General features: G+C 54.5%; 1 protein-coding gene and 1 long non-coding RNA gene across 4 annotated transcripts in view; one reads left to right on the forward strand and one right to left on the reverse strand.

Moving 5' to 3' along the window:
* LOC110259538 (uncharacterized) overlaps positions 1 to 27,959 on the forward strand; it is a 61,653-nt gene that overhangs the window by 16,146 nt on the left and 17,548 nt on the right. For 2 of the 3 annotated variants that reach the window (XR_014839167.1, XM_085015119.1), the window contains 2 exons: positions 8,404 to 8,519; positions 9,371 to 9,556. Coding sequence is in view for 1 of the 3 variants with exons in the window: in XM_085015119.1 (XP_084871245.1) it covers positions 8,404 to 8,519; positions 9,371 to 9,556 (302 nt within the window). In the remaining 2 variants the exon portion in view is untranslated. Of the gene's footprint in view, positions 1 to 664; positions 2,493 to 8,403; positions 8,520 to 9,370; positions 9,557 to 27,959 lie in introns of those variants that run through there. The other variant, XR_014839165.1, reaches the window with a different exon arrangement.
* Positions 14,792 to 16,171, reverse strand: LOC106509609 (uncharacterized). Its single transcript, XR_002342018.2, has 2 exons — positions 16,049 to 16,171; positions 14,792 to 15,214 (listed from the first exon to the last, which is right to left on the reverse strand). It is a non-coding gene; the product is annotated as an uncharacterized LOC106509609 (long non-coding RNA).

A 27,959-nucleotide genomic window follows, 5' to 3' on the forward strand; every position in this document is an offset into this window, starting at 1 on the left:
GGGGACCAACAGTCACGTGTATGGTTTCTTGGCACAGAGACTAGGGTTGGAGAACTGCAGTCCACAGGGCACATCCAGCCTGCTGCCTGCCTTGGTACAGCCAGCAAGCCAAGAAGGCTGTTTAGGTCTCTCGTGGCACAGCGGGATCCAGAGCTGTCACTGCAGGGGATTGCTGCCGGGGCGCAGGTTTGATCCTTGACCCGGGAACTTTCACATGCTATGAGCCCGACCAAAAAAAAAAAAAAAAAAAAGAGAGAATGATATTTAGATTTTTCAATAGTTGAAAAACAATCAAAAGAAGAATATTATTTCGTTGTACATAACAGTGATACGAATTTCAAATGTCACTGTCCACACATGAAGTCTCCTTGGCACCCAGCCACACGCCTTCACTGGCGTGTTGCCTGTGGTCGCTTTCTCAATGCAGTGGCAGAGTTGAGCAGTGGGGACAGAACCGTAAGCTCACACAGCCTAACACATTTACGCTCTGGCTCTTTCCGGGCAAGGTGTGCCCGCTTCCGGCCCAGCTGGTCGGGAAGGGGCACTGGGAACTGGTGACCCCAGATGGCTGCTGGGGATGGGGTGGGAGGGCAGCGTCTCGTGATGTTCCCCCTTTGGGACCTCTTTCTAAACGCAGTCAAAACCAAACTCTGTGCTCCTTCAGGGCGCAGTTAGGATGTGCTCCTGCAGAAGAACGCTCGGCCCGACAAACCTCAAGTGTGTGACGGCTTCCTCTGAGGGCGGCTCGCTGCGGAGCGTCGGGTCAGATGGCCCCGGTGGGAAAGACAGAGTTGGAATACGTGTAATTCGTGCAATTAAAAGCCAAGAATGCACCCTTTCCAGAGCTGCGTGTTCCGCGAGCGTGGGGGCTCCGCCCGGGACCCACTGGCACAGGACCTGGCCCTCTGTGGCTGCTCATCCCATTGCTGAATGAGTGCGAGGGCCCAGGAGACGTGTGTGCAGGATGAAGCGGGGCACTCACGGGACCGCGGCGTTTGGAGGGTGCTGGGGTGGGGGCGAGGGCACCCTGGGAAGAAGCGGGAGAAGGCACATGCTCCCTGCTGTCCTCCCGGCCCAAGGCTGCCAGCCCCCCCGTGGCCTCTGTGCTCCGTGGTTGAGGGGCCGAGCCTTCTGGAGAGCCAGAGGCGTTTCAGCATCTCCCTGCTCCCCTCCCCCACTCAGCGCCCCTAGTTTTTGTCCTTCGCAGCCTCTCTTGAAGGCACTAGCTGGGGGCTTGTGCAAACCAGCTGTGCCTGATTTTCCCCAGAACTGCTTTCTCAGCAAAGGCCATCTGTGGGAAGAAGCTCCTCCCGTCCAGAGCTGCTAGAACCCTCTGCCGAGGACCAGGCCTGTGGCGGCTGCGGCAGAAGCACATGGAGGCTCAGGAGGCCAAGTGCTTGGCTCCAGGGACATCTGGCCACAGACGTGTCTCTCACGTGGGCAAACCGAGGGCACCCCTTGTTGGTGTGTCCTCCTTCCCCTGTGAAAGATGACATGAGTGGAGCCATTTAAAATAGAGCTGGAGGAGTTGGAGTCGTGGTGCAGTGGAAATGAGTCTGATGAGCATCCATGAGGACGCAGGTTCGATCCCTGGCCTCGCCCCGTGGGCTAAGGATCAGGCATTGCCGTGAGCTGTGGTGTAGTTGCGGATGTGGCTCGGATTTGGCGTTACTGTGGCTGTGGTGTAGGCCAGCCACTACAGCTCCGATTCAACCCCTAGCCTGGGAACCCCCGTATGCCACAGGTGCGGCCCTAAAAAGCAAATAAATAAGTAAATAAAAATTAAAAACAAATAAAATAAAATAGAGCTGGAGGAGTTCCCATCATGGTGCAGCAGGTTAAGGACCTGGCACTGCCACTGCTGTGGCTCAGGTCACTGCTATGGCACAGGTTCGGTTCCTGGCCTAGGAATGTGCACATGCTACAGGCACGGCCAAAAAAAAAAAAAAAAAAAAAAAAATAGAGCTGGAGCACCCATTCCAGAGGCCCTGCCTTGCCCCTGCTGCTTTCCGTCCTCTGAACTGGACCTGACCGCCAACGTGCCAGGTCAGCCGAGAAACCGGAATGTCCTGTCGGAAGGACCCACCGCGACCTTTTCCTTCGTGACCACTTCGCCCGCCCGTGAAGCGCGACGCTTAAAGCTGAAGCTGGCCTCCTCTTAAAATCCTGAGGCCCCTGCCTGTCCCAGAACATTCTTTGGTGCCAACGACTGCCTCGGGAACGGATAAGCAAGGAGATCCTGCTGTGTAGCCCTGACACCTCTATCTAGTCCCTCGTGATGGGGCAGGATAATGTGAGAAACGGAATGTGTACACGCCTGTGTGACTGGGTCCCCTTGCTGTGCGGTGGAACGTTGACAGCACTGTCAACCAGCGGTAATGGAGGAATAGTAAAAACCATCAAATTAAAAAAAAAAAAAAGAATGTTATTTGGTTTTCTGCCTACATCTGTGTACCCCAAATTCGCCGAGCCCAAATAAATGCTTGGCCTCCGAATTGGACTCTTGCGGTTTGTTTGTTAGTGTGTTAGGATGCCACCTTCTTCCAGAATCAAGGCCCCTGTTTATTCAGGGGATTCTCTACGTTCAGTTCATACGGTTTGGATTCCAGATCGAAGCCGTGATAGAGGCCTGGCGGATGACAGCGCTCTCTTTCCTCATCGCGGTGACTGGCTCAGAGGCGGGCAGGTGACCCGGGCAAGCTCGGGAATGTCAGCCTCGGGGTTTGGGCCGGAGCAGCGGCGGAGGAGGTGAGGTCTCTCTGCTGGGGTTGCTCCGTTTGGAGCTGCTGGCTGACTTTTCCCCTTGAGGGAGAGAAGGCTGCCTGGGAACAAAGCCAAGACAGAAGGAAGGAGAGCCAGGAACTGGAGACTGGTTGATGACCGTGTTTAAACTGGACTCAGCTCCCTGGGCCCTCTTGGTTAAATGAATGCAGTTGTCTTTTTCCTCCTGAGGCTGGCTTATGGTGGCACGATTCGGGACTGCCACCCGGAGATGGCGGAGCCCAGCTTCCTCTCAGATTCTCTGAGCCCTTTCCGGAGAGCTCCTCTCCACCCGCTGCTGCGCACTTGGGACCCCGTGCTGGCCCTTTCCCGGCTGCCCTGAGGCCACCTGCTTGTCTGAACTGCGGGCTCAGAGGTGACCGCGTGATGCCCCGAGGCAGCAGCCCACTCCTCGGGCTGCGTTTAATCCCGGACCCCGGCCCCGACTCTCCAGGCCTGCTGCCTTACGCCCTGTGCCCGTTTGTGACTGAAATGGGGTCCCAGACATGACTGGCTTTGCTCTTTAGTCTTTATTGGGCAATTCCTGCGTGCCCGACTCTGCCAAGCGCGTTGCATGCCTGACCTCCTCCACCCTCTCAAGAATCCTCTCAGGGAGGCTTTCTGATTGTTACGCTCATTTTCAAGAAGAGGAAGCAGTGGCTTAGGGGGTCGAGTAACTGGCCTGAAGTCACACAACTGAGCCTCTTGAGGTTGGGGCAGAGCTGGGACTGAACTGGGGGGGCTGAGCCCAGAGCCTGTGCCCTTGACCATGGCACTTGGACTTGCAAGTCGATGAGCAGCAGGTCCCCGGGGTCCTGGGACCCGTTCCATGGGCGGCCTCCTGAGTGAGCTCTGAGCGGGCCTGGGATGGGTCTGCAGCTGCCAGGTTCCCAGGGCCCCATCCTCTGAGCAGCCGTGTCCCCCCGAGGGACTTTGACCTTCGTTGAACATTCCCGCACCTGTGTGCGCAGGAGCTGAATTTCTTGTTTCTATTTTTTGGCTGTGTCTGCAGCATGTGGAAGTTCCCAGGCCAGGGATCAAACCCACGCCACAGCTGGGACCCAAGCTGCAGCAGTGACAAGGCTGAATCTTTAAGCCACTGGGCCACAGGGGCACTCCAGAGCTGAATTTCGGCCCTGGCTCAGGAATGATCACCATGCAAACAAACGTCTTTGCTGACAGAAGGGAAAGAGATGAAGGGCATGCGGGATGAGCAACTCACGCCTGGGAGGAAGGCAGGACGAAATAAAGAGTAACCTCCTGCCACTTTGGGGGTGGGCGGGGGAGGGTATGGACTCTAAGAGGAAGAGGTGTAAGCCAGGGCCTGGGAGAAAGTCAGATTCTGTAGGCTTTCTTCATGTTTCCCTGAACAGAAACGACTCTCCCTGACTCCAGTCGTGAGGTTCAAAGTTCTTGACGAAGCTCAAAGCCCAGCACGAGTTGGCTGTGTACTCTTGACACCTGGCTTTTGGGCATACTGTTCCCTCTACTTGGAAGGCCTTTCTTTTTTGTTGTTGTTGTTTGTTTATTTTTTATTTTTTGTAATGATTTTTACTTTTTCCGTGATAGCTGGTTTATAGAGTTCTGTGAATTTTCTACTGGACAGCAAGGTGACCCAGTCACATATACGTGTATACATTTTGGTCTCACATTATCAGGCTCCACCACAAGTGACCGGACATAGTTCCCAGGGCTACTCAGCAGGATCTCAATGCTCATCCCTTCCAAAGGCAACAGTCTGCGTCTATTAACCCCAAGCTCCCCATCCCTCCCACTCCCTCCCCTCCCCCTTGGCAACCACAAGTCTATTCTCCAAGTCCATGAGTTTCTTTTCTGTGGAAAGGTTCATTTGTGCCTTATATTAGATTCCAGATATAAGTGATGTCATATGGCATTTGTCTTTCTGACTTACTTCACTCAGTATGAGAGTCTCTAATTGCACCCATGTTGCTGCAAATGGCATGATTTTGTTTTTTATGGCTGAGTAGTATTCCGCTGTGTATATATACCCCATCTTCCTGATCCAATCAACTGTTGATGGACATTTGGGTTGTTTCCGTGTCTTGGCTATTGTGAGTAGAGCTGCAGTGAACATGCGGGTGTGTGTGTCTTTTCCAAGCAAAGCGTTGTCCAGCTATATGCCCAAGAGTGGGACTGCTGGGTCGTATGGTAATTCTATGATGGATTTCTAAGGTACCTCCATACTGTTTGCCATAGTGGTTGTACCAGCTGACATTCCCACCAACAGCACTTTTGTTGTTGTTGTTGTTGTTGTTGTCGTCTTTTTAGGGTCAAACCTGCAGCATGTGGAGGTTCCCAGGCTAGGGGTCAAATCAGAGCTATAGCTGCCGGCCTACACCACAGCCACAGCAACACGGGAGCCAAGCCACGTCTGTGACCTACACCACAGCTCATGGCAACGCTGGATCCTTAACCCACTGAGCGAGGCCAGGGATCGAACCCACATCCTCGTGGATGCCGGCTGGGCTCATTAGCCAGTGAGCCAGGCCGGGAACTCAGGAGGCCTTTCCACTCTCCTCCTTTGCTTAAGGAACGTCTGCTCATCCTTCGGGTCCCATCCTTGATGGCATGTCCCCTGGGAAGTGTTTCCTGACCACTGCACCTGGCTTGGGGGCCCCTTCCTGCGTGCTCTGTCAGCTCCCTCTGAGGCGGCGTGCTCCTGCCCGCATCTTGTGCTTGCTGTGTCTGACCTCCCAGGAGCCTGTGAGGTTCCCCGGGGAAAAGCCACGTCCCTGCTGTCTGTTACAGTCTCAGCATCGGGCGCACAAGCGCGATCCATTGCGTGGATAAACGAAGGCAGGCGGGTGTAGTGGAATCAGAGCAGGAAGCCCAGGGCCCTCGCCGGCAGGGATCACTCCCACCGGCCGAGGACGGCCCTGTCGGGATGGGCGGGGACCGGGGGGCGGTACGGAAGGAGGCCAGATGCCCCAGGGGTGCCCCATTCTGCTGCAGACTGAAAGCCAGAGCCTTTGGGGGCCCAAAGTGTGTACCCACCGAGGCCTGCTTGTCTAAGCGCCTCCTCCCGGAGCCCGGCTCCGGCGAGGGTGACACCCCCGAGCGGCACATCGAATGCTTTGCCGGCTTCTCTAAATTTCTTCTCTTGTTTCCCAGAGTTGTTTTTGTTAGTGTTATTGTCGTTGCCATCGACTGCTTGATACAGTTTTATAAATTCTTTTTTTTAAATGACTGTTCAGAGAAAAAGGTACATTTGCCACTTTCAGGATCTGAGACCCCACTGGGTCCCATCCTCAGCTGCTCTGCAGTTTATCCAAAAGTCCTATTTTCTGGCTTAAGAAACAACAGGCGTTTACACGTGTTTACTCCTCCCTTCCGTCACCAAGACAAGCTGGCTTATTTTTCAGAAACCATATTTTCTACTAAGTAAGTTTTTGATTTCTCTTTTTACATGACTTCCTGAGAATTCTAGGGTACATGACATGTGACAACGGCAAAGCACGATTGAAATGTAGCCGCTGGGCAGCAGGCTGGGCTTACTTAGTGGCTGTTATAGTATTTCCAGTGCACTAGCCTCCCAGCGTTATGATTTAAATTTAGGCACAACAAAATGACACATCGGTACATGCCGGGAGCATTCCAGTTCACTCGCACATAATTAAAAGCAAACATTTAAGTTGAGCTATGTCAAGAATCCAGAATACCAAGCCAATGGCTATGAGCCCCAGCCGTCCTGCCCTGTTGTAATGGTGGCATCACTTGGAGATTTTTTTTTCTGGAACGTAAGGAGAACCTCAGTTTGGCAGACAGTCAGTCACTTGGAGCTTTTAAGAAGTCCGCAATTAGTACTGGCCTAATGGGTTGAACTCCGGACCGTCCTACTGATGTTCAGAGGACGGACGGCGGGAGCCTCTGCGGGTCTCTGCTTTCTTATCTCTCCGGTGGAGGCAGCAGGACGGCCAGGCCTGGCCTCACAGGGGCTTTGAGCCTCCTCTTTGGACACGTATTTGACGGAGCTCGTTCCAGAGCCGCAGAGGCAGTTCCAAAGGCCTCTGGCAATCTCGCTCGACCCGGCTGCCCAGCCCACCGTGGTTTCTGGCCATTGTAACCTCAACAGTTTGGGAATTATTTAGAAAGGTCTTCTTTGTCCTTTGTACCTTCCAGCCAGGACAGCAGCCATAACCATTGCTTTGTGGTCCCTTGAGCTGTTGATTGGAAGGTGTGGGAAACCAGAGCTGAGTTCGGGCTTTGCCTTAGGTGGCCCAAAGTGGGGCACTGGTACAGGGGCCATGCTAGGGCCAGGGCTCCTGGCAGCCCAGGGGTTCCTTCCCCTCCCAGGCTGTTTCCAGGTACTGTGTGTGTGTGTGTGTAGTGTGTGTGTGTGATGTGTGTGTGCGTGCGTGTGGCAGGGGAGGCCCGCGTGGGTCCCAGTCCTCTCTCAGCAAGGGTGCTCTGGGTGGCCACCAAGATGGACTCAGTCCTCCGCTCAGTGTTATTGGCAGGGGCGGGGGGTGGGGGGGTTTTAACAAGAGGAAATGACAGCCGGTTCCTGGCCTCAGAGACCCTGCAGTCCAGCCGGGAGCGCAGGGTCAGTAAACAGGCGGACATGCAGGAAGCTCTTTGTCGCCCAGTGCTAGCTGAGGCCACGTGGCCCTGAGGTTGAAGACCGTTGGCTGGAGCCCTGTTCCTCCTCAGTGGGAGCCCGATGCCCTGCCCAGGTCTCCACGGCTCCCCAGAGCGCTGTCCTCCCCGGTGCCCAGGCCCGGGGTGCCTGTTCTCCGAGGCTCTTTCATCCCAGGGGGCTGGGGTTCTGTGCCCTTGTTTGCCACCCGCACGGCCTGGTGTGGTCACCAAGGCCAGAAGGGCAGCTTCACTGCCGGCCAGGCCTGGGCCTGGGGGTCACCTACCCGGAGACCTCGCCCCGGGCACCCCCTCCACAGACCCTAGATCAACATTTGCAGGCCGAGTCCTCGCCCTCAGAGGGCCCCGCTTTTCTGCCGGTGGGGGCCCCCCAGGAACGCGGTTTCTCACGCTGTGTCCTTGGGACACGGGGGTTTTCCACCTCCCCGCACAGCCAACGCGGTCATTCGGCGCACCAAGCAAGGGCATCTGCCTTTCGAATTCTGTACCATGTACAAACTGTACACAAGTAACTTTTTCTTGTTTTGCTTTTTAGGGCCGCACCCGCGGCACATGGAGGTTCCCAGGCCAGGGGTCGAATCAGAGCTACAGCTGCTGGCCACAGTCACAGCCATAGCCACATCAGATCCAAGCTGCGTCTGTGACCTACACCGCGGCTCACGGCAACACCGGATCCTTAATCCACCGAGTGGGGGCAGGGATCGAACCTGTGTCCTCATGGATACTAGTTGGCCTTGTTACCGCTGAGCCACAGTGGGAACTCTGGACAAGTAACTGCTTCAAAGAGACTTTCTTCTTAGGATCTCACCTTTGCTGCAAAGAAAAACCCAAACAGGCTTTGTGATTTTAGCCTGTTGTCCCCCCTCCCAGCAGCCTCTCAAGGGTTTATTTTTGAGATTCATTTTTCCCCGAGTAGGAATCATGCCTTAGAAAACAAGTCATTATCATGCGTTTGTGTTTTAAATGACCTGGTTTTCTCACTCTGCTCCGTTTATAATATCTTCCGTTCATTCATTCCACAAACAGATGCTCTCCGCCATCTACAGACAGAGAATCCTGTTGTGCTGGAGCCAGAAGGGCCGGTTTCGTGGGAGAGCTGGAAACGGACCTGGAACCTCAAGGTTGGGAGAGGGGGAACTCGGGTGAGGACCAAGGGCAGGGCAGGTAGAAAGTGGGCCCGGAAATTAACACGCCCCCTCCGGTCAATCAACAAGCACTTCCACGTGGTTCAGGCCCCCTGCTCGGCTCTGGCCTGGAGCCGCAAGCAGGTACAGGTGATTCCAATAGCGTGAGCGTGGGAGAAACGCGGGCGTCTAAGGGAAGGGCTCTGGCTCGGAGACGAGGCAGGGCTGCCAGGAAGAGAGTGACATTGCAGCCGAGACGGGAAGAAGGTGTGGGTGATGGCTTCAAGCAAAGGGAATGTCCGTTTTGACATCCCCACGTCAAGGGAGGGGCTGGTGAGGAAACGAGAGCTGGGGGAGGAAGGGGAGTGGGCGGCAGTGAGGCTGGGAGCTGGGTGGGCAGCCGGTGGGCGGGGCAGAGGGGGGAACACCGTGGGGGGTAGCAGAAAAGCCGCACACCCATCTGGGTTTGGGCCTCCGGGCTGGCATGGCGGGCAGGTCTGGGGGAGCGAGGGACCCCAGAGGCAGTGCTTGGTGAGAGGTTGCACAGTCCAGCCAAGCGCTGCCCCGGCCCCGGCGGGGACCTTGGGCTCCGGGCGTGGAGCCTGGGGCCGACCCCACACCAGGGAGGCAGAGTCCAGCGGACTTGCAGAAGGGGCCCTCCGAGACCACCACGGTGGCTCTGGGGGTGGTGCTTGGGGTCAGCCTGGAAGGTGCCAAGGCAAGGGAGCTGCCTCTCTTCTCCAAGAAGGGGTGCTGCACCCCAGGTTCTTCCAGGGGCGAGACGAGGGCCCCGATGGATGATGTCTGACAGGCACGGCCTGGCCTTTGTTCCTTTGCTCACTCAGCAGGAACGTCCATCCCTTTCCCAGCTCCCCCCAGGCCCGCAGGAGGAAGCCTCAGCTGGGAGCCAGCCCAACACCTCTGACACCGGCCGCCCTGCCTTTGGGCGAAGAGGGAGCCGGCCTCGGGCGCGGAGGCTTCCGCAGGCGCCGGTGTCCAGCTGGGATTTGCTCACACGTCCTTGCACTGGTGTTTATGGCAGCCCTCCGTTGACGGTAAGTGAAACCAGATTTCCCATCAGAGCAGTGGTAGCAAGTTTTGTTTTGAAACAAAGGTGTGTAAGCTCCGGGGAAAGCAGCCGGCCTTGGAAAGTGTATTGCTGATGGCACGGGGGTTCCAGGGATTGGGCGAAAGCCGAGGGAGGACTGGAGAGAGGCTGGGAGACACCGACGCAGGAAGGGCCCTGAAGTCCAGTGGGTGCCCCTCAGCAGAGGGCCTGCTCCGCTCCTGGGGGGCGCCTGTCCTCCGCCCGGTTCTTGTGCGACCAGCTGACGTCACGGGGAGGAAGGGTGTCCCTGGGCTCTGCGGGGCAGCCACGGAGGGGTGGCTCTCAGGACAGTCCTTGCATCAGGCTCGGGGGAGGGGACGCTCTCTGCCCTGATCCCCCTCGGCCGTGAAGGCAGGAGTCTGGGGTGTGCGGTGGCATTGGTGTCCTTTTATTCGTTTGGGCTCTTTGGAGAAATTAAGCCTGAAAAAACAAGCCTCCCCAAAATAAAACATTTAAGATAAGCTGTCCAAACACGACCAGGTAGACTTTGCTCTCCCGAAATGTGTCTAAAAATGAAGCCAGGCGTTCCCTGGTGGCTTAGCGGGTGGCTCGGGCCACTGCTATAGCATGGGTTCGAGCCCCGGGCCAGGGATTTCCACATGTGCCGTGGGCCCAGCCAAAAAACTATACATTAAAACGAAAAAATAAAAGCCAAGCCGTAAGAAGGGTTTGAGCGTAAAGCTGTGACGGGTGTGGTCAGGGCAGTGTCTGGTCGCTGAGGGCAGGGTGACCCGAGCGTGGGCCAGCAGGGAAGTGGCCCCTCTGGGACCTGGAGGGTGCTGCTGTGGCGACAGGGACCTCTCTGCCCCCTGGCCGGGGCTTCCTCTTCAGACTCCGCCTTGGGGGTAGGAGTGCCCCTGCCCAATCCCCGGGCCCCCCCGCCCCCCAAAGGCAGGGGATTTCCTTCAGGGCACAGACGACACGGCCCCCTCGCTCCCTCCGTCTCTGTGCTCCCCTGTGTGCCGTGGGTTGTCACCAAATGAGGGCAGAGCCGGTCCTTTGCTGAGTTCCCAGTGCCTTTGCTAGGGTCGGGCACTCCTTTCGGAAGTGTCAACGGGACAGGGGCATGGAGGGGGGGCAGAAACGGTCCCACTTTTCTCCTTCTCACAAGGTTCCTGACAGATTAGTTAGGACATGACAGAAATAGGGAGTTGGGGGGGATTAGAAGTTGGCTTTTTCTTACCCCTGTGCCTTCATCATGTATAAAAGGGATTAAAACCCCCTGTGGCTCAGCGGGTTAAGAATCTGACTAGTATCCATGAGGATGCAGGTTCGATCCCTGGCCTTGCCCAGTGGGTTACGGATCTTGAATTGCTGCAAGCTGCGGTATAGTTTGCAGACGTGGCTTGGATCTGGTGTTGCTGTGGCGGTGGTGCCAGCTGACAACTGCAGCTCTGATTTGACCCCCTAGCCTGGGATCTTCCATATGCCTAAAAAGAAAAACAAGAACAACAACAAAAGCAAAAGAAAGAATCTTTTTAAGACGAAATTTTAAAGAGTTTTTTTTTTTTTTTTTTTTTTTTTTTTTTTTTTTTTTAATTTTATTTTCCCACTGTACAGCAAGGGGGTCAGGTTATCCTTACATGTATACATTACAATTACAGTTTTTCCCCCACCATTTCTTCTGTTGCAACATGAGTATCTAGACATAGTTCTCAATGCTATTCAGCGGGATCTCCTTGTAAATCTATTCTACGTTGTGACTGATAAGCCCAAGCTCCCAATCCCTCCCACTCCCTCCCCCTCCCATCAGGCAACCACAAGTCTCTTCTCCCAAGTCCATGATTGATTTTCTTTTCTGAGGAGATGTTCATTTGTGCTGGATATTAGATTCCAGTTATAAGTGATGTCATATGGTATTTGTCTTTGTCTTTCTGGCTCATTTCACTCAGTATGAGATTCTCTAGTTCCTTCCATGTTGCTGCAAATGGCATGATGTCATCCTTTTTTATGGCTGAGTAGTATTCCATCGTGTATATATACCACCTCTTCTGAATCCAATCCTCTGTCGATGGACATTTGGATTGTTTCCATGTCCTGGCTATTGTGAATAGTGCTGCAATGAACATGCGGGTGCATGTGTCTCTTTTAAGTAGAGCTTTGTCCGGATAGATGCCCAAGAGTGGGATTGCAGGGTCATATGGAAGTTCTATGTATAGATTTCTAAGGTATCTCCAAACTGTTCTCCATAGTGGCTGTACCAGTTTACATTCCCACCAGCAGTGCAGGAGGGTTCCCTTTTCTCCACAGCCCCTCCAGCACTTGTTATTTGTGGATTTATGAATGATGGCCATTCTGACTGGTGTGAGGTGGTATCTCATGGTAGTTTTGATTTGCATTTCTCTTATAATCAGCGATGTTGAGCATTTTTTCATGTGTTTGTTGGCCATCTGTATATCTTCCTTGGAGAAATGTCTATTCAGGTCTTTTGCCCATTTTTCCATTGATTGATTGGTTTTTTTGCTGTTGAGTTGTATAAGTTGCTTGTATATTCTAGAGATTAAGCCCTTGTCAGTTGCATCATTTGAAACTATTTTCTCCCATTCTGTAAGTTGTCTTTTTGTTTTCTTTTGGGTTTCCTTTGCTGTGCAAAAGCTTTTCAGTTTGATGAGGTCCCATGGGTTTATTTTTGCTCTAGTTTCTATTGCTTTGGGAGACTGACCTGAGAAAATATTCATGATGTTGATGTCAGAGAGTGTTTTGCCTATGTTTTCTTCTAGGAGTTTGATGGTGTCCTGTCGTATATTTAAGTCTTTCAGCCATTTGGAGTTTATTTTTGTGCATGGTGTGAGGGTGTGTTCTAGTTTCATTGCTTTGCATGCAGCTGTCCAGGTTTCCCAGCAATGCTTGCTGAATAGACTTTCCTTTTCCCATTTGATGTTCTTGCCTCCCTTGTCAAAGATTAATTGACCATAGGTGTCAGGGTTAAAGAGTTAAAAATTGCTCTTTAAGGAGTTCCCTGGTGGCACAGTGGGTTAAGGATTAGGTGTTGTCACTGCTGTGGCTTGGGCTGCTTCTGTGGCGTGGGTTCATTTCCTGGCTTGGGAACTCCTGCATGCTGTGGGCATGGCCAAAAACAAACAAACAAACAAAACAAATTGCTCTGAGTTCGAAAATCTAAAGTAATATTTGAAAAGCATTGGTGTGTTTTCATCAGCTAAGTCACAAAATGTTCCCGCTGGGGTGGGATCTGGGAAGAAGAGGCTTCCACAGGGTTCGGTGGGACAGTGAGGCTGAGGGGTGGTTCGCCCCAGTGGATGCCGAGGCGGTAACGGTAGTGAATGACGAAGCCTGACTGGGGCCTCCTTTCAGGCTGAACCTTCCCCACTTTGCTGTCAACCTGGATTCTGCTGCTACACCCTGGGATGTTCAGGCAAGTCAGTTTGCTTCTCTGAACTTTGTTTTCTCGTCTGTAAAATGGAGCTAATAATAGAACCTCCATCAGGGGCTGTTGTAAGGATGAAAAGAGTCCTCAGAAAAGTGGCTGCCACATACTCCGAAGCTCAGGACACATCAGCTTTGTTTTCGATTCCAAGAATCTGAAAGCACGGGAAATCATTCTGAGGGGAAAATGTGATTTACAGTCTCTAGGAAAGAAAATATACACAATAATGAGACAGGTTCCAAGAGACATGTGTTGTCATCTGTGAGTGGAGCTTTTCCTGCCTACACAGTCTCGGTAACTTCCTTAAAGATACGTGCTCTCTTTGTAACCCTTAAGCTCCCACACGTTGGAGGCTTTCTTTTCCTTTCTCTTCTTCTTCTTCTTCTTCTTTTTTTTTTTTTTGCCACACCCAAGACATGCAGAAGTTCCCCAGGGCCCAGGGATTGAACCACAGCGGTGACCACACGGAGTTCTTAACTGCTAGGCTGCCAGGGAACTCCCAGAGGCTTTCTTAAATCAAGCGTGAGTGACTTCTGCTTCTCTTCCATGTGCAAGAGATTCCTTAAAATCTAACACCTTTAGCCCCATTAAAAAAAAAAAAACTCAATAAATTAAAAGTGAACCACAGATTTGTAATTACTGCCTGACAACGAAGATTATACTTTGAAATGCAATAGACTGATGGTGATTGCAGCAAAAACTGATACATAGTACATTTTTATGTCCCCACTTTACTGAAATGATTTTTGACCTAAAAAGCAACCAGACACACCTAAACGTTCTCTTAGGCTTCCGTCCCCTCACCCCACCTCTTCCAAAGGCAGCAGAATCTCTTCCCCGTGGGGTCAGTAGAGGAAATTGTCATTTCTGCTCCAGAGCCCTTTGCACATCCCCTGGGATCTGCTGCCCACGACTGCATGCACATGGGCCATGTCCTTGCTTGCTTGCTTGCTTTCTTTTTTTTTTTTTTTTTTTTTTTTTGCTTTCTGGGGCCTCCCCCGTGGCCTAGGAAGCTCCCAGGCTAGGGGTCGAATAGGAGATACAGCTGCTGGCCTACACCACAGCCACGGCAATGCCGGATCCTTGACCCACTCAAGCGAGGCTGGGGATCGAACCCACATCCTCATGGAGACTAGTCGGATTGTTTTCGCTGTCCGCAAAGGGAACTCCCCGCATCCTTTGTAAAATTCAGTGTCCACCTAAGTCCCAGGGTACGAGGACATTGGGGCCAAGGCGCTCCCGGGAGGACCTCTAACCACGTCTCTGTTCGAGGCACTCTCCCGGTTACTGGCCTGAAACTGAAAGAGCGGGTGTCTCCTCCGGAGAAGGAGCAAGGGCTTGCTCCACGCACCTCTCTCCCCTCTGCCTGTCACAGAGGCCAAGCCTTGCGGTGGAGCTGAGTCTCCGGCTTTGCATCTTCTGTGTCTGACCTGTGGCATTAACTCCCGTCCCGCAGAGGAGCAAGAGGGGGAGGCAGGGGTCCCGGGCTTTAGGCCCTTCCTGCCAACAGGCTTTGCTTGGCTTGGTTTCAGCACCTGCTCTGTGCCAGGCCCTCCGTCAGGTGCTCCGACACAATGGTGAGGAGACCCGGCTACGTTTTTCTGGAACACGAGTGGCTTTATCTGGACGATGGGATGATAATCATGGAATAATGACCCGGCCCTTTTCCAGGGTTGTGTGGGGATCAGAGGAGCTAATGGAAGTGAAAGTACCTTATAAAATATTAAAGCGCTCTATAGATTTGAAGAATGATGAGGTATCGCCTGAAAGAAGGTGGCGTTTAGAAAGAAGGCCTGGTTCCCCGCACCACGTATTTAATGATCATACCACCATCACCTTTAAGTGCCAACTGTATGCAGGCCTCTTGCACACACTCTGGTCTTCACGCAGCCCCACAGCCCTGCTCTGCGGTCTCCTGCGGGGGCCACAGGGGGAGCACGTGCCCGCATTGAGGGCAGCTCACCTGTGTCCTTTTGTCAGGGGAGGTGGAAGGTAGGAGCTCCCTGGTGGCCTTGTGGGTTAAGGATCCAGTGTTGTCCTGCTGTGGCTCAGGTCCCTGCTGGGGCGAGGGTTTGATCTCTGCTCAGGAGCTTCCGCATGCCGTGGACACAGGCAAATAAATAGAAAGGGAGGAGGCTGAAGGTAGAACTGCCAAGGAGGCGGGGGGGGGCCGTCCCTCTGGATTCCCGAGGCGAGGAGGAGGCCCAGGGGCTCGGAGACCTGGGGCGGGTGGAGGGGTGGAGATAGGAACTAGCAGCCAGGGACAGTGACTTAAGGGTTTTGTAAGTTCCCAAACCCCTCGAACTTCCCCTTAGGCTTCTTCATGATTCAGGCCTCTGCCCACGTGGGGGGGCCGGGCGGTCCATCCCTCAGCCCACCCGTATCTCCTGAGCACCCCCTCTGGGGCTCGGCGGGCCCAAGGGGGGGCCCGAGACGGCTCTTCAGAGGCAGGAGGGGGGGGTGCTGAGGCACTCTGTCCCACTCCCCCCTGGTGGAGCAGAGAACCCCGGGGGCCCAGGGCCCTGGGGGTGGCGAGAAAGAGGAACCGAAAGCCCACGGTCACTAGGGCCTTCAGGGAAGAGAGAAAGGGGAACACGGGGCTGGTCACCCTGCTCCCGGGGGCGCCCAGAGGGGGAGGACGCAGGGGCGGAGCTGAGCGCTCGGCCGGCGCCCTGTCCTCGCTGCCCTCCAGGCCCTCGGTCCCCGGCCTCCTCCCTCCACGGGGGCCACCTGCATTCTCATTGTCAGGGAATCATTGGCTAAAAATAAACAGTGGCCACCAGCCTCTGGGCCCAGGAGAATCGGTTCCACAGAAGTCCTGTGGGTGGTGGGCTGGAGCTGGGCCAGGGGCTGGGCGGGATGACAGCTCAAGGTACCAGGACCCCCTCCCTGTGCCCCCCGCCCCCCACCTGGCTCTTTGAGAGCCGGGCCTTCGGGTCTGTAGCATGACCTTCTAGGGCTGGGAATATTTGGATCCCAGGCAATGTCACTGTGCCTGCTGGAGAGATAGAGCATGTGGCAAAAAATAGCCTCACCCCCTCGCAGGATTCCTACCCATAACTGGACACGGCCCGTCTTCCTCGGTCCCAGGGCGAGCTCCCCCTGGAGCAAAGGTGCTTTTCTGGGAAGGCAGAACCCGTGACGCCTCTGCCCAGAGAGGACATCTTGGGGCTCTCGTTACCGGCAGTGTCGCTGGAATCCTCTGGACGAGTGTCCAGCCTTCGGGGCAGGAGGAGGGGGTGGCGGTGGGCTCGTGTCCGCCGGCAGCACGCATTTGTCATCCGGGGAAGCTTCCTGGGTCTTCGCTGTCCTCTGCTCCCCAGCCCGGGTCACTGGCAAATGCAGTCCGCGCCTCAGACATGCTCCGTGGATCCAAGGAATGTCATTCCAAGGGAGTCATTGCCTGGACTTGGGTCTGCAGGAATCCAGGGCCTGGGAGCCCTGCCCGGCTCGGGGTTAGCTCCTCACTTGACTCTGTAGAGACCGCGGTGCCTCCAATGACATGGGCAGCAAGAACACCGGCCACCGTGGACGGGGCTCTGCCGACGAGGCAGGCCCTGTGATCGTGGCCTTTCATGACTTTGTGTGCCTTCTCTCCTGGAACCCCCGGTTGCAGCTTCATGCCCATCTTACAGAGGGCAGGGAGGCTCCCAGGGAGTAAGCTGTTGCCTGTTTGCACACACACGGGAGGCCTAGGTCCGACTCCAGGTCCCATGTGCTGGGCCCTGCAGGGACCGTTCTGTTTCAGAGGCAGGACTTGAAGGGACAGGCCCAGGCAGGCCACGAAGCCAGTGGCAAGAGTCCCCCAATGTTTCCGGGGAGAGCTGTCATGGTGTGCTCGCTGTCCACTGCTGTGACCCCGGCACCCGCTGGTCCGCACGGGAGCCACCCTGGCCTCTCGGGGTTTGCTGGGCAATTCCCTCACTCTCGAATGCCCTTCCCTCTGCTCTGAACCTGGCCGACTCCTGCTCCTTCTGTGGGGCTCGGCGTGACCGCCCTTCCTCAGGGGAGCCTGGCCTGGCCGGGAGCCTTCTCACCAGGCCACATGGTTCCACGGCCAGGCGGTAGCACGGTTCTTACTGAAATCCGCGTTGGAATCATTGTGCGGTCAGTCGCCGTCTTTCCGACAAGGCTGGAAGCTCCAGGTGGGTCTCGCTGCCCTAGGCCTTCCTGCCCCTCAGCGCAGTGCCCGGCACAGACGAGGGGCTCGGGGAGGGTTTTGAACGAGGGCAGGAAGGAGCAGATGAATGGATGACGCGTCGCCTTTGACGGACAGATGCAGCGATGGGCGGTGGCAGAGAGGATGTGGCAGCTGGGACACAGAGGGAAGGGCCAGCGTGTGCGAAAGGGGCTGCCAGGAGATGCGGCGTCCTGCTGGGTGTGGTGGCCGACGGGGACAAGAACGGCCTTGGATAAACGAGATCACGCCAGGACTCCAGCCGGCTTGGACGTGCTCTGGTCTGACGCAAAGAAGGGCCGGCGTCCTGGATGTTCACCCTTCAAGGTCCTTCTCCCCAGGGCCAGACCTGTTTTCCTGAACAATCCATTGGACTACACCCCACCGTCTGGGGGCTGAACCTTGTACGGAATCGCTCTGAAGGGGTCCTGGTGGGAGCGTTTCCCGCGGTGCCCCCTGGAGAGCGGGCCCCTGAGGCCCGTTGGTCTCTGCGTCACACACGTCCCACGTTCTGAGACGACGGAGTTCCTCCTCTCCCTCCCTCATCCTTCCTGCTTTCCCCCAAAAATGCCCTGCCTTTGTACGCAGAGCCGCAAAGCCAGGTTGTTAGCTCGGCTTCAAAGATGTAGGGGCGGAAGTGCCTGTTCTGAGCAAGTTCTGGCTGCTGAGGAAAGAGGAGGAGGGTCGGGGAGTGAGGGGCTGAGACCGAATGAGCACACCAATCCCTCTGACTTTTCCTCTTTAGTCGACGTGCAATAAAATGGACCTTCTGGAGTTCCCGTCGTGGCACAGTGGTTAACGAATCCGACTAGAAACCATGAGGTTGCGGGTTCGATCCCTGCCCTTGCTCAGTGGGTTAACGATCCGGCGTTGCAGTGAGCTGTGGTGTAGGTTGCAGACGCGGCTCGGATCCCGCGTTGCTGTGGCTCTGGCGTAGGCCGGTGGCTACAGCTCCGATTCAACCCCTAGCCTGGGAACCTCCAGATGCCGCGGGAGTGGCCCAAGAAATAGCAACAACAACAACAACAACAACAAAAAGACAAAAGACAAAAAAAAATAAATAAATAAAATGGACCTTCTGTGGACATTTGTATGAACTTTGAATATGCGTAGATGTGTAACCACTGCCGCTGTCAGGATACAAGTCAGTTCCTCCAGCCCAGAAACCACCCAGCTGCCCCCGCGTAGTCACACCCTTGCCCGCACCTGTCCCGGCGACCGCCCATCCGCTCTCCATCGCTCCGGCTTTGTCTTTTCAAAATGTCGCATGAGGAGGTCCCGTCATGGCTCAGGGGACCATGAGGTTGCAGGTTCGACGAATCCGACTAGGAACCATGAGGTTGCAGGTTCGACGAATCCGACTAGGAACCATGAGGTTGCAGGTTCGACCCTTGCCCTTGCTCCGTGGGTTAAGGATCCGGCGTTGCCATGAGCTGTGGTGTAGGTCGCAGGTGCAGCTTGGAACTGGTGTTGCTGTGGCTGTGGTGTAGGCCGGCAGCTACAGCTCTGATTAGATCCCTACCCTGGGAACCTCCATATGCTGCGAGTGTGCCCCTAAATAGACCAAAAAAAAAAAAAAAGTCATATGAAAGGGGTCACTTAATACCTACCCCTTTGAGACTGGCTCCTTTCCCTTCACTCAGTCGTTGCCTGTGACGGGAGTTCTGTCCTTTTTTTCTCTTGTCTTTCTTCCTTGAGTAGCTTTCGGGTGCTGTGGATTCATCACAGTGTTTATCTGTCCATCCCTCAAAGGACATTTGAGTCGCTTCGCGTTTGGGATCATCACGAATTGAGCTGCTATAAATATTTTTGTATGTCTTTATGTGAACCTAAGTCTTCGTTTCTCTAGGGTAATAAGATTCTCTAGGAATGGGGTTGCTGAGTCATAGGTTCGGTGTGGGCTTAGCCTTATAAGACACTGTCGTACTGATTGCAGCGTGGCTGGGCCGCTTTGCACTCCCCTTGGCAGTGCGTGAGGGGTGCTCTTTCTCTGTGTCCTGTCGGCACTTGGCATCGTCAGATTTTTGAAGCTGTTCAAATAGGTGTGTAGTGCGTGTATTTTGCCTTTCCGCACGGGCTGATGCTGTCCGCTGTCTTTTTATGTGCTTACTTGCCCTACTGTATCCTCTTTGATGATGTATCTGCTCAAGTCTTTGGTCCATTTCCTAATTGGGTTGTTTGTTGTCTTACGGAGTTTTGAGAGTTCTTTCTATATTCTGGATGCAAGCCTTTTGTCAGATGTGTGATGTGCAAATATTTTCTCCCAGATTATAACGTGTCTCTATGCGCTTACGGTGTCTTTGGTAGAGGCAGGATTTCTAAATGTTTTTATCACAGTCTAGCCAGTGTGCCAGTGTCTGCTGTATGGCCGAGGGACCGAGTCATGGCTGTGTGTCTGTGTGTCCTTTGCCGACTTTGTCTTCCGTCAAGGTCTGTTCCAAGAGACTGAGTAGAGTTCCCTGCGCAGCAGGACCTCACTGCTTATCCATCCTAAATGTCATCGTTTGCCTCTGCGAACCCCAAACTCCCCGTCCCCCCCCGCTCCCTCCCCCTCCCCCTTGACACCCACAAGTCTGTTCTCCATGTCTGTGAGTCTGTTTCTGTTTTATAAATAGGTTTATCTCTCTCTCTCTTTTTTTTTTTTTGCCTTTTCTAGTGCTGCTCCTGCGGCACATGGAGGTTCTTAGGCTGGGGGTCTAATCGGAGCCGTAGCCACCAGCCTACACCAGAACCACAGCCACGCAGGATCCGAGCCGTGTCTGCGACCTACACCACAGCTCACGGCCACGCCGGATCCTTAACCCACGGAGCGAGGCCAGGGATTGAACCTGCAACCTCGTTGTTCCTAGTCGGATTCGTTACCACTGCACCACGATGGGAACTGCTAAATAGGTTTATTTCTGCCATAATTTAGATTCAGCATATAAGTGACATCATGTGGTATTTGTCTTTCTCCTTCTGACTTACTGCACTTAGTATGATAAACTCTAGTATACATGTTGCTACAAATGTCATTATTTTGTTTTTCATGGCTGAGAAACTATTTCTAATTCTGATGAAAAACTTTATCACTTTTTTTCTTTTAGACAAAACTCTGACTTCTCATCTGGGAACTCTTTGTCCTAACATTATAATTTTTTAACAAGCGTTCCCGTCGTGGCGCAGTGGTTAACGAATCCGACTAGGAACCGTGAGGCTGCGGGTTCCGTCCTCCCTGGCCTCGCTCCGTGGGTTAAGGATCCGGCCTTGTCGTGAGCTGGGGTGCAGGTCGGAGATGAGGCTCGGATCCGGCGTTGCTGTGGCTCTGGTCGAGGCCGGTGGCTACAGCTCCGATTGGACCCCTGGCCTGGGAACCTCCACAGGCTATGGGTGCGGCCTCAGAAAAGACAAAAAGATAATAAATACATTAATAAGAATAACAATAATTTTTTAACGTGATTATTTTGGGATCCCTTTCTTCGTGCCAGCCTGGGCAGCCCGCGTTGCTCCGTCCATTTAATTTTCAGTGGCATGCTGTTCGACGGATACTGCTTTTAGGTGGCGTCATATTCCAGGTGAGGAAACTGAGGCGTGGAGAGCTTCAGTCACGTCCCCAAGGCCCCCTGGCTTTCGGTGGCCGAGGTGGGGTCAGATGAGCGCCTCCCCGCCCCCTTCGCCGCTCAGCGCGGCCTGAAGCTCTGCCCGGGAAAGCGCTCGCTGGAAAGTCATCAGAGCCAGGAACCCGGCAGCATCTGCTCCTTCTTGTCATTCAGTTCTTAGACGAAATGTCACCTCCTGAGGGAGATCTTCCTGCCACTCCATCCATAACAGCGCCCCCCTTTTCTCCCCTCTCTCCTCCTCTGCCCGCCCCCCCAACTGACAGCGAATCTCCCCAGGGCCCTTCCCGTGGTCTGAACTGTGTTCCTTTTCTTCTATTATTTGTTTCCTTCTACACAATTTGTTATGTCCCCGGCAGGCCAGCTGGCTGAGAGCAAGGACCTTATCTTTTCACCATTTTTTTTGTGGGGGTGCCACCCAAGGCATGTGGCGGGGTCCAGGCTAAGGATCAAATCGGAGTTGCACCTGCTGGCCTACACGACAGCCACAGCAACACGGGATCTGAGCCGCGTCTGCGACCTACACCACAGCTCACGGCACCGCCGGATCCTTAACCCACAGAGCAAGGCCAGGGATCGAACTCTCATCTTCATGGTTCCTAGTCGGGTTTGATAACCGCTGAGCCACGACAGGAGCTTCTCTTTTCACCACTTTTTTCTCCAGCCTGTAGCCTAGTGTCCGGGCCACAGTGAGTGCTCACCAAACACTCATTAGCGGATGTGGATGGATGGGTGGCTGGACCAACAGACAGACTGGTGGACGGACGAATGATGGAGTCACTGCCTCTGCGGGGGAGGTGTGGCTTCTCAAGCAGGAAAGAAGTGCAACCTTGGAACTAATCAGGTTCTGGCTCCAAAAGATCAAAAGGCATCTTCCTTTAGAAAGACTTTTCCGTGTATAAAGACATTTACAGCATTTGTGTTCCTAGAAAAAGTAGATTCTACACACGCGTGTGCTAGTGTCTGCCGGGACCACCTCTGAAAGGACCCGGACACTGGCCTAGAGCCGGGCGGCAGGGACTCGCTTGTCACCACCTGCTCCTGTTCGCTTTGGATTTTCCACTACACGTGGTATCGCATGCTCAGAACATACATTTCTTCTTAGAAGAGTAACGATACCGGTTTCCTCCCCCTGAAAACCAGGGCAGCAGAGCAGCCAAGAGGTTCCTCAGCGGAGGTTGTTCAGAGGCCAATGACCCCTTCTCTCCAGCCAGCGGCTTACTTGTAGGAACTGAAGCAAAGTCAGTGCGGAAAAAAGCAGGACAGCGTTCATGAGAGAGTAGACAGGCAGGCCACGCTTATAAGTCGTGATTAGTGGGCAGGGCTTATTCATTAATTTTTAAATAAAATACATGCCCATGGCAACCGTTCAAACTTAAACGATGTATATGAAGCAAAACTCCCTCCAAATCAGAAATTTGATTCTCCTACTTTCTTGTTTTAAAATTATTTATTTTTGCTTTTTAGGGCCACGCCCACTGCATATGGGTGTTTCCAGGCCAGCGGGTGGAATCGGAGCCGCACCTGCCAGCCTCCGCCACAGCTCACGGCCACACTGGATCCCCGGCCCGCTGAGCGAGGCTGGGTGGGGATCAATCCTGCATCCTCATGGGTCCTAGTTGGCTTCGTCTCCCCTGCACCACAACCTGGACTCCAGATTTTCCGGCTTTCTTCTCTGCTTCAAGAACTGTTCAAGGTGATTTGGTTATGCCTATTTTTGTTTTCCACGAAAATAGGCTCAAACCAAAGAAATGATTCCTTAACATTCTGTTTTACTTCGTATGTTTGGAAGTAATGGGAGCTTGGCGATTTTAGCTCTGTTAACGCACAACTGTGTGATGCCTCGGGGTGTTTCTAGGTTCTTGTCAATTGCAAAAAGAAACCTCGTAGGGACTGCCTTTGTGTCTGTCCGTGTTTTTATCTGTCATCAATCTGTAGCACCATCTCTCCTTTCTTTCACTTCTTTCACTTCTGAATGTTTCCTAAAAGCCTCTAATTTTTTCACAGCCCCGTGGCGGGTCTCAGGGTTGGTTTTCTTGTGCCTTCATCACTCGTGAATGTCCCCAGTAGTTTTCATTTCTGCCAGTACCGGCAGACCTTCGGGAGCTCGTCATTTAATTTTCGTTTCCCCGCTTCTGCGCCGTGGGTCATTTCCTCCTGGCGTACGGTCCCCAGTCTGCCTGTTTTCCCACTGGGTCGTGTGTGTGTTTCCTGTTTATCTGCGGAAGCGTGTCCACCCCAGGCCGAGCCTCTGTTCTGTGAGGTCTCCATCCTTTCTCCCACACTCTCATTTGTCTTTTGACCTCATTTGTGATGTCGTTTGTTGTATACAAGTTTGAAATTGTTCTGTAATGGGATCTTTCTATTTTCTCCTTCCTAGCTATTAATAGCCACGGGTGTTTGTGTAGCCCAGGGGTTGTCATGCTGCGCTCGGAACCTTTGGGCTTCGTGGAGATGAGTGGCCGTCAAAGGGACAGGAGCGAGTCGGGCTCTTGGCTGTCTGGAGCTCACCATGGGCCCTTCTCTGTTTTCATTGTCTTTCTCATGCCACCCCTGCCAGCCCTGTCGCGGAGGAGGCCCGGGACTTGGAGCCAGAATTACTGGGCCGACTATTGAACCCCCTGGGACTTGAGTTGCTCCGTTTCCTCATCGCTAAGGAAAGGCTGCCTGCCCCCCGGGTTGTGGTAAGGCTCCAAAGAGCTGGAGCGCCGAAGCCACTGCTGCAGTGGCACTGACACGTGGCCGACCCTTTCTCAGTGGTGTGCGTGTGTGTGTTTCCAGGCCACAGGATTATCCCTGTTTCACAGAGTAGGAAGCGGAGGCCCAGGGAGTTTAGGGAAGTTGCCTCAAGGCACAAGAGCAGCGGACTCTGCGACTTCAAGGCCTTGCATCATCTCTTATCTGATCCGTAGAGAAGAGTATTGTTATTTATTGAGCCCCTACTGTGTCCCTGCGCAGTGCCTGGTGTGGGGGATCCAGCGGGGATGCCAGCAGTGCCAGTCCCTTTGCTCATGGTCTCCGGGACACGGCGGTCTGCAGTGAGCCGACTCCACGTTGCGTCTCCATGTAACTATGAGCTGGGCAATGGGTGACAGGGACAGCGGGCAATGGGTGACAGCGGGCAATGGGTGACAGGGACAGCGGGCAATGGGTGACAGCGGGCAATGGGTGACAGCGGGCAATGGGTGACAGGGACAGCGGGCAGTGGGTGACAGGGACAGTGGGCAATGGGTGACAGGGACAACGGTTGTTCTTTTACAGTGGGGTCGGGAGAGGCCTTTTTGAGGAAATTCTGTTTGGTCTACAAAATAAAGAATGGGTAAGGGAGTCCCCGTCATGCACAGTGGAAACAAATCCGACTAGGACCCATGAGGTTGCAGGTTCGCTCCCTGGCCTCACTCAGTGGGTTAAGGATCCGGCCTTGCTGTGAGCTGTGGTGGAGGTCGCAGACGAGGCTCAGATCCTGCACTGCTCTGTCTGTGGCGTGGGCAGGCAGCTGTAGCTCCAGTGGGACCCATAGCCTAGGAACCTCCATATGCTGTGGATGTGGCCCTGAAAACCAAAAAACAAGAAAGAGCAAGTAAGAACTGGCCAGTTGGAAGCTGCAGCCTGTCAAATGGGGGGGGGGGGGTCCTTGGCAGAGAAAAGGCTCGGCAGGTCCCAAGAAGGGAACAGAGGTTCAGCGAGGTGGGAAAGGAGCCCGTCCAAGAGCAGGGTTTGAGGTGGAGGAAGGAAGGAGACAGAGAATACGCCAGAACAGGCAGGGCCCATGTGCGTTGAAATTCCAGAAGTTGTGACTTTATGCTGAAGCCACTGGGGAGCCAGGGAGGGTTTAAGCAAGGGGCTACCGCAGTCCGCTTGTGCCTCGCTCTGTGAACACATGCACTCTCCGTGATGGAGTGATTCTCTTCCGACACAAATGCGTACTTACGACAAGAATAGTCACAGCTGGGAGCCCTTCGTGGCTTAGCGGGTTAAGGATCTGGCATTGCCATTGCTATGGCTCAGGTCATTGCTGTGGTGTGGTTTGATCCCTGGCCTGGCAAGTGCCACATGCTATGCGCGTGACCCCACCCCCACCCCGTCAAAATATTGACAGCTGCACTTTGTAAAAGCCCCACACTTTGAACCCCAAACTATCGCTCAGTGCTTGTCTAAATAAATAATGATGTATACAGGCAGTGGAATACTATACAGCAATGAACATGAGCAAACATTGCATTGGGAGTAGATAAACAGTGAGATCCTCCTGTGTAGCACAGGGAACTGTATCTAGTCACTTGTGATGAAACATGACAGGATAATGTGAGAAAAAGAAAATGTATATGTGTGTGTGTGTGTGTGTGGGGGGGTCACTTTGCTGTACAGCAGAAACTGACAGAATATTGTAAATCAACTATAATAAAAAAAATAGAAATCTTAGAAAAAAGTAAGGACAGTAATTGTCCAGGGGGAATAACAAGAGGGCCTGGGAGGGGGCCTCAGGGGCTGCTGGGATGCCGGTGAAGTCCCGCATTTGACCTGGGTGTTGACTGCACGGGTGTGTGCAGTTTAGACAAACTAGGCAAACGCACCAAGCTTCATGCTGACACACGAGGCATGAGCCATGACAAGCAGGCCGGTCGAGGCCCTGGATCTGCGCACCAGGCCCTCCGTAGGTTCTCCTCTGGCTGGGGTGTGAGCAGGGGGCTGGAAGCGGGCAGGTGCAGTCTGAGGGAGGCAGGCAGGGCTGTCACAGAATCCAGGTGAGGGATGGCGGCCCAGAGCGGGGGAGGCAGTGACGGGGAGCTGGGAATGGACGGGAGAAGAGCCCCCAGGGTGGGCAGCGGTGGGGGCACGGGTGGGCTGTGAGTGCGGGGGGAGGGGGACCTCAGGGCGGCCCCCCAGCTTCCAGCATGAGCGCAGGGGTGAGAGGAGGTGTCAGAACTGACACGCGAGGGTGGGAGGAGCAGGTGTAAAGAGGGCGGTCGAACCCAAGGCCTAAGCTCCGTCCGGACCCATCAAATCTGAGCCTTTGGGAGCAGATATAGCTGCACGGAGGTACTGCAAGATTTTATCTGAAAACGCCTTTTGCTGCTCAAGTGGAGAGAAAAAACCAACTGGAGCCCTTTTCCTTTTCCAAAGCACTTTCAGTTCCATTATCTCCTTCCATTTAATTTCATGACAAAGACTCTCGTCTGTGTGGGAGGCAGGGTGGGGGGTGGGGCGGGGGGGATGTTGTTTCTTTGTGGAAAGCAGAGATTTACTCACGGCTAGGCTGTTGTGTGAACGTGCTGTATTTACCCATGACAGGAGTAGGCCCTGGGGCGTTCCCGTCGTGGCGCAGCAGAAACCAATCTGACTAGGAACCATGAGGTTGCGGGTTCGATCCCGGGCCTCACTCAGTGGGTTAAGGATTCGGTGTTGCCGTGAGCTGTGGTGTAGGTCGAAGACGTGGCTCGGATCTGGCGTTGCTGTGGCTGTGGCGTAGGCCGGCGGCTGTAGCGCCAATTAAATCCCTAGCCTGGGAACCTCCATATGCCGCGGGTGCAGCCCTAGAAAAGACAAAAAAAAAAAAAAAAAAAAAAAGAGTGGGCCCTGGGGTAGGAGCCCAGGCTGATGCCAGGGCACCAGCCATGACAACAAGGCCCTGGATCTGGCTCTCACTGCAGCGGACTGAGATCCACGGGTCAGGGGCCAGCCTTGGTCCCCTGCGAGAGGCCACAGTGCCAGAAACGTACCCTGTGGTTTCTTGAGTGTCCCTGGCCCTGCGTCCCCCTGCCCCACCCACCTCAGTGTCCCCTCAGAGGCTCCCACCGGCCTCAGGGAAGAGTTCCTGGCTCAGGCCCTGAGGCCTGGCCGTGCAGAGGCCTTGCCGTCTCGTCTTTCGGTCTTTTCCCCGGACCCTCTGACTCCCAGCCCGGCAGACTTGCCATCTCTTGCGTTCTCGCCGCACTTCCCTGGTTCCAGGCCTTTTGGCCACTGGCTGCCCCGCCCGCGATGCTCACTCATGCCTCACTGGGGTCACCGTGGCACATCCTTCACAGCTCAGCTGCACCCGTTTTTGTCAGGAAGCTTCCCCACCGTCTTAGAGGAGGAGCCCCTGCCTGTTGAGGCCCGGCTCCCAGCACTGCCCCGTGAGCTCCTCGCTCCTCTTCCTGGTGGCACCCACCTCGTGTCCGTCTGCCACCGGGCTGGGAGCTCTAGCGCAGTGGGCACGGTGTCCGTCACCTCCCCTATGACCTGGCTCCCTGACCTACTTAGCACAGGAACAGCGGACTGACTGGTCCCCTGACCCCAGACAAGGGCCGCGCCCTGCTACCCGGGCCTGGCTGCCACCCGCTGGGTATGCACAGCCGCGTCTTCCCTTCCGGGATAAGCCCTCAGGACCCAACCCATGACCTTGCAGCTGGACCTCCTCTTCCCGACACCCTGGGCGTCCACTGTGCCCTCAGGGACGCGTCCTTGTCCCTAGAATCCCCTCTGAAAATGCTTCAGACCCTGGCTGACCCCACACCTACCTTTTCAGCAAAGAGCTGGACATCGTTCATGGGCAGATTGGACCCCCAACTGGGACCCCGCCCCCCAGCCAGGTGAGCATCCAACTCACTGGGGCCGACTCAGTGCACGACAGTGGAATCCTGGGCAGGCGTTTGGCAACAGTGCCGACGGGGACGCTGGCAGAAGCAGGTGTCACAGAGCTCAAGGCGCTCAAGACTGCGTCCTCGAGCCTTAAAAATATGAATACCTTTTGCTGTAGCCCTCCCACCTCAGGGCACTCATTGTGATAGAATACTGCATGGATGCGAGACGACTTTCTGAGGCTGTTGTCCTGGCGCATTGCTCATCAGGGTGGAAAAAATGTACATAATCCAGATAGCCAACAACAGGAGCCTGGTTCACAGCGGAAATTCAGACAACACCCTGCCACGTCACACATGACGCTGGGCAAACTGGCGTGAAACTACATCCACGACACGTTGTATGTGGGTTTGGAGCTGCTCCCTAGCACGTGACTGAAATCCATCTCAAAATGGAAAAAGCACAGGGAGGATTTTTGGCCCATGGACACTCAAAGGAGAGTCGAACATTTAAGATTTGGAAAGAGGACTTCCTGCTGTGGCACAGTGGGTTCAGGTGTGGGGTCAGTCCCCAGCCCGGCACAGTGGGTAAAGGATCTGGCCTCGCTACCTGCTGCAGCGTAGGTCGAATC

This window comes from Sus scrofa, chromosome 2, assembly GCF_054392235.1.
Source record: "Sus scrofa isolate SSC_HxYL_T2T_F1_AM1 chromosome 2, Sscrofa_HxYL_maternal_Yorkshire_Landrace_v2.0, whole genome shotgun sequence".
NCBI lineage: Eukaryota > Metazoa > Chordata > Mammalia > Artiodactyla > Suidae > Sus > Sus scrofa.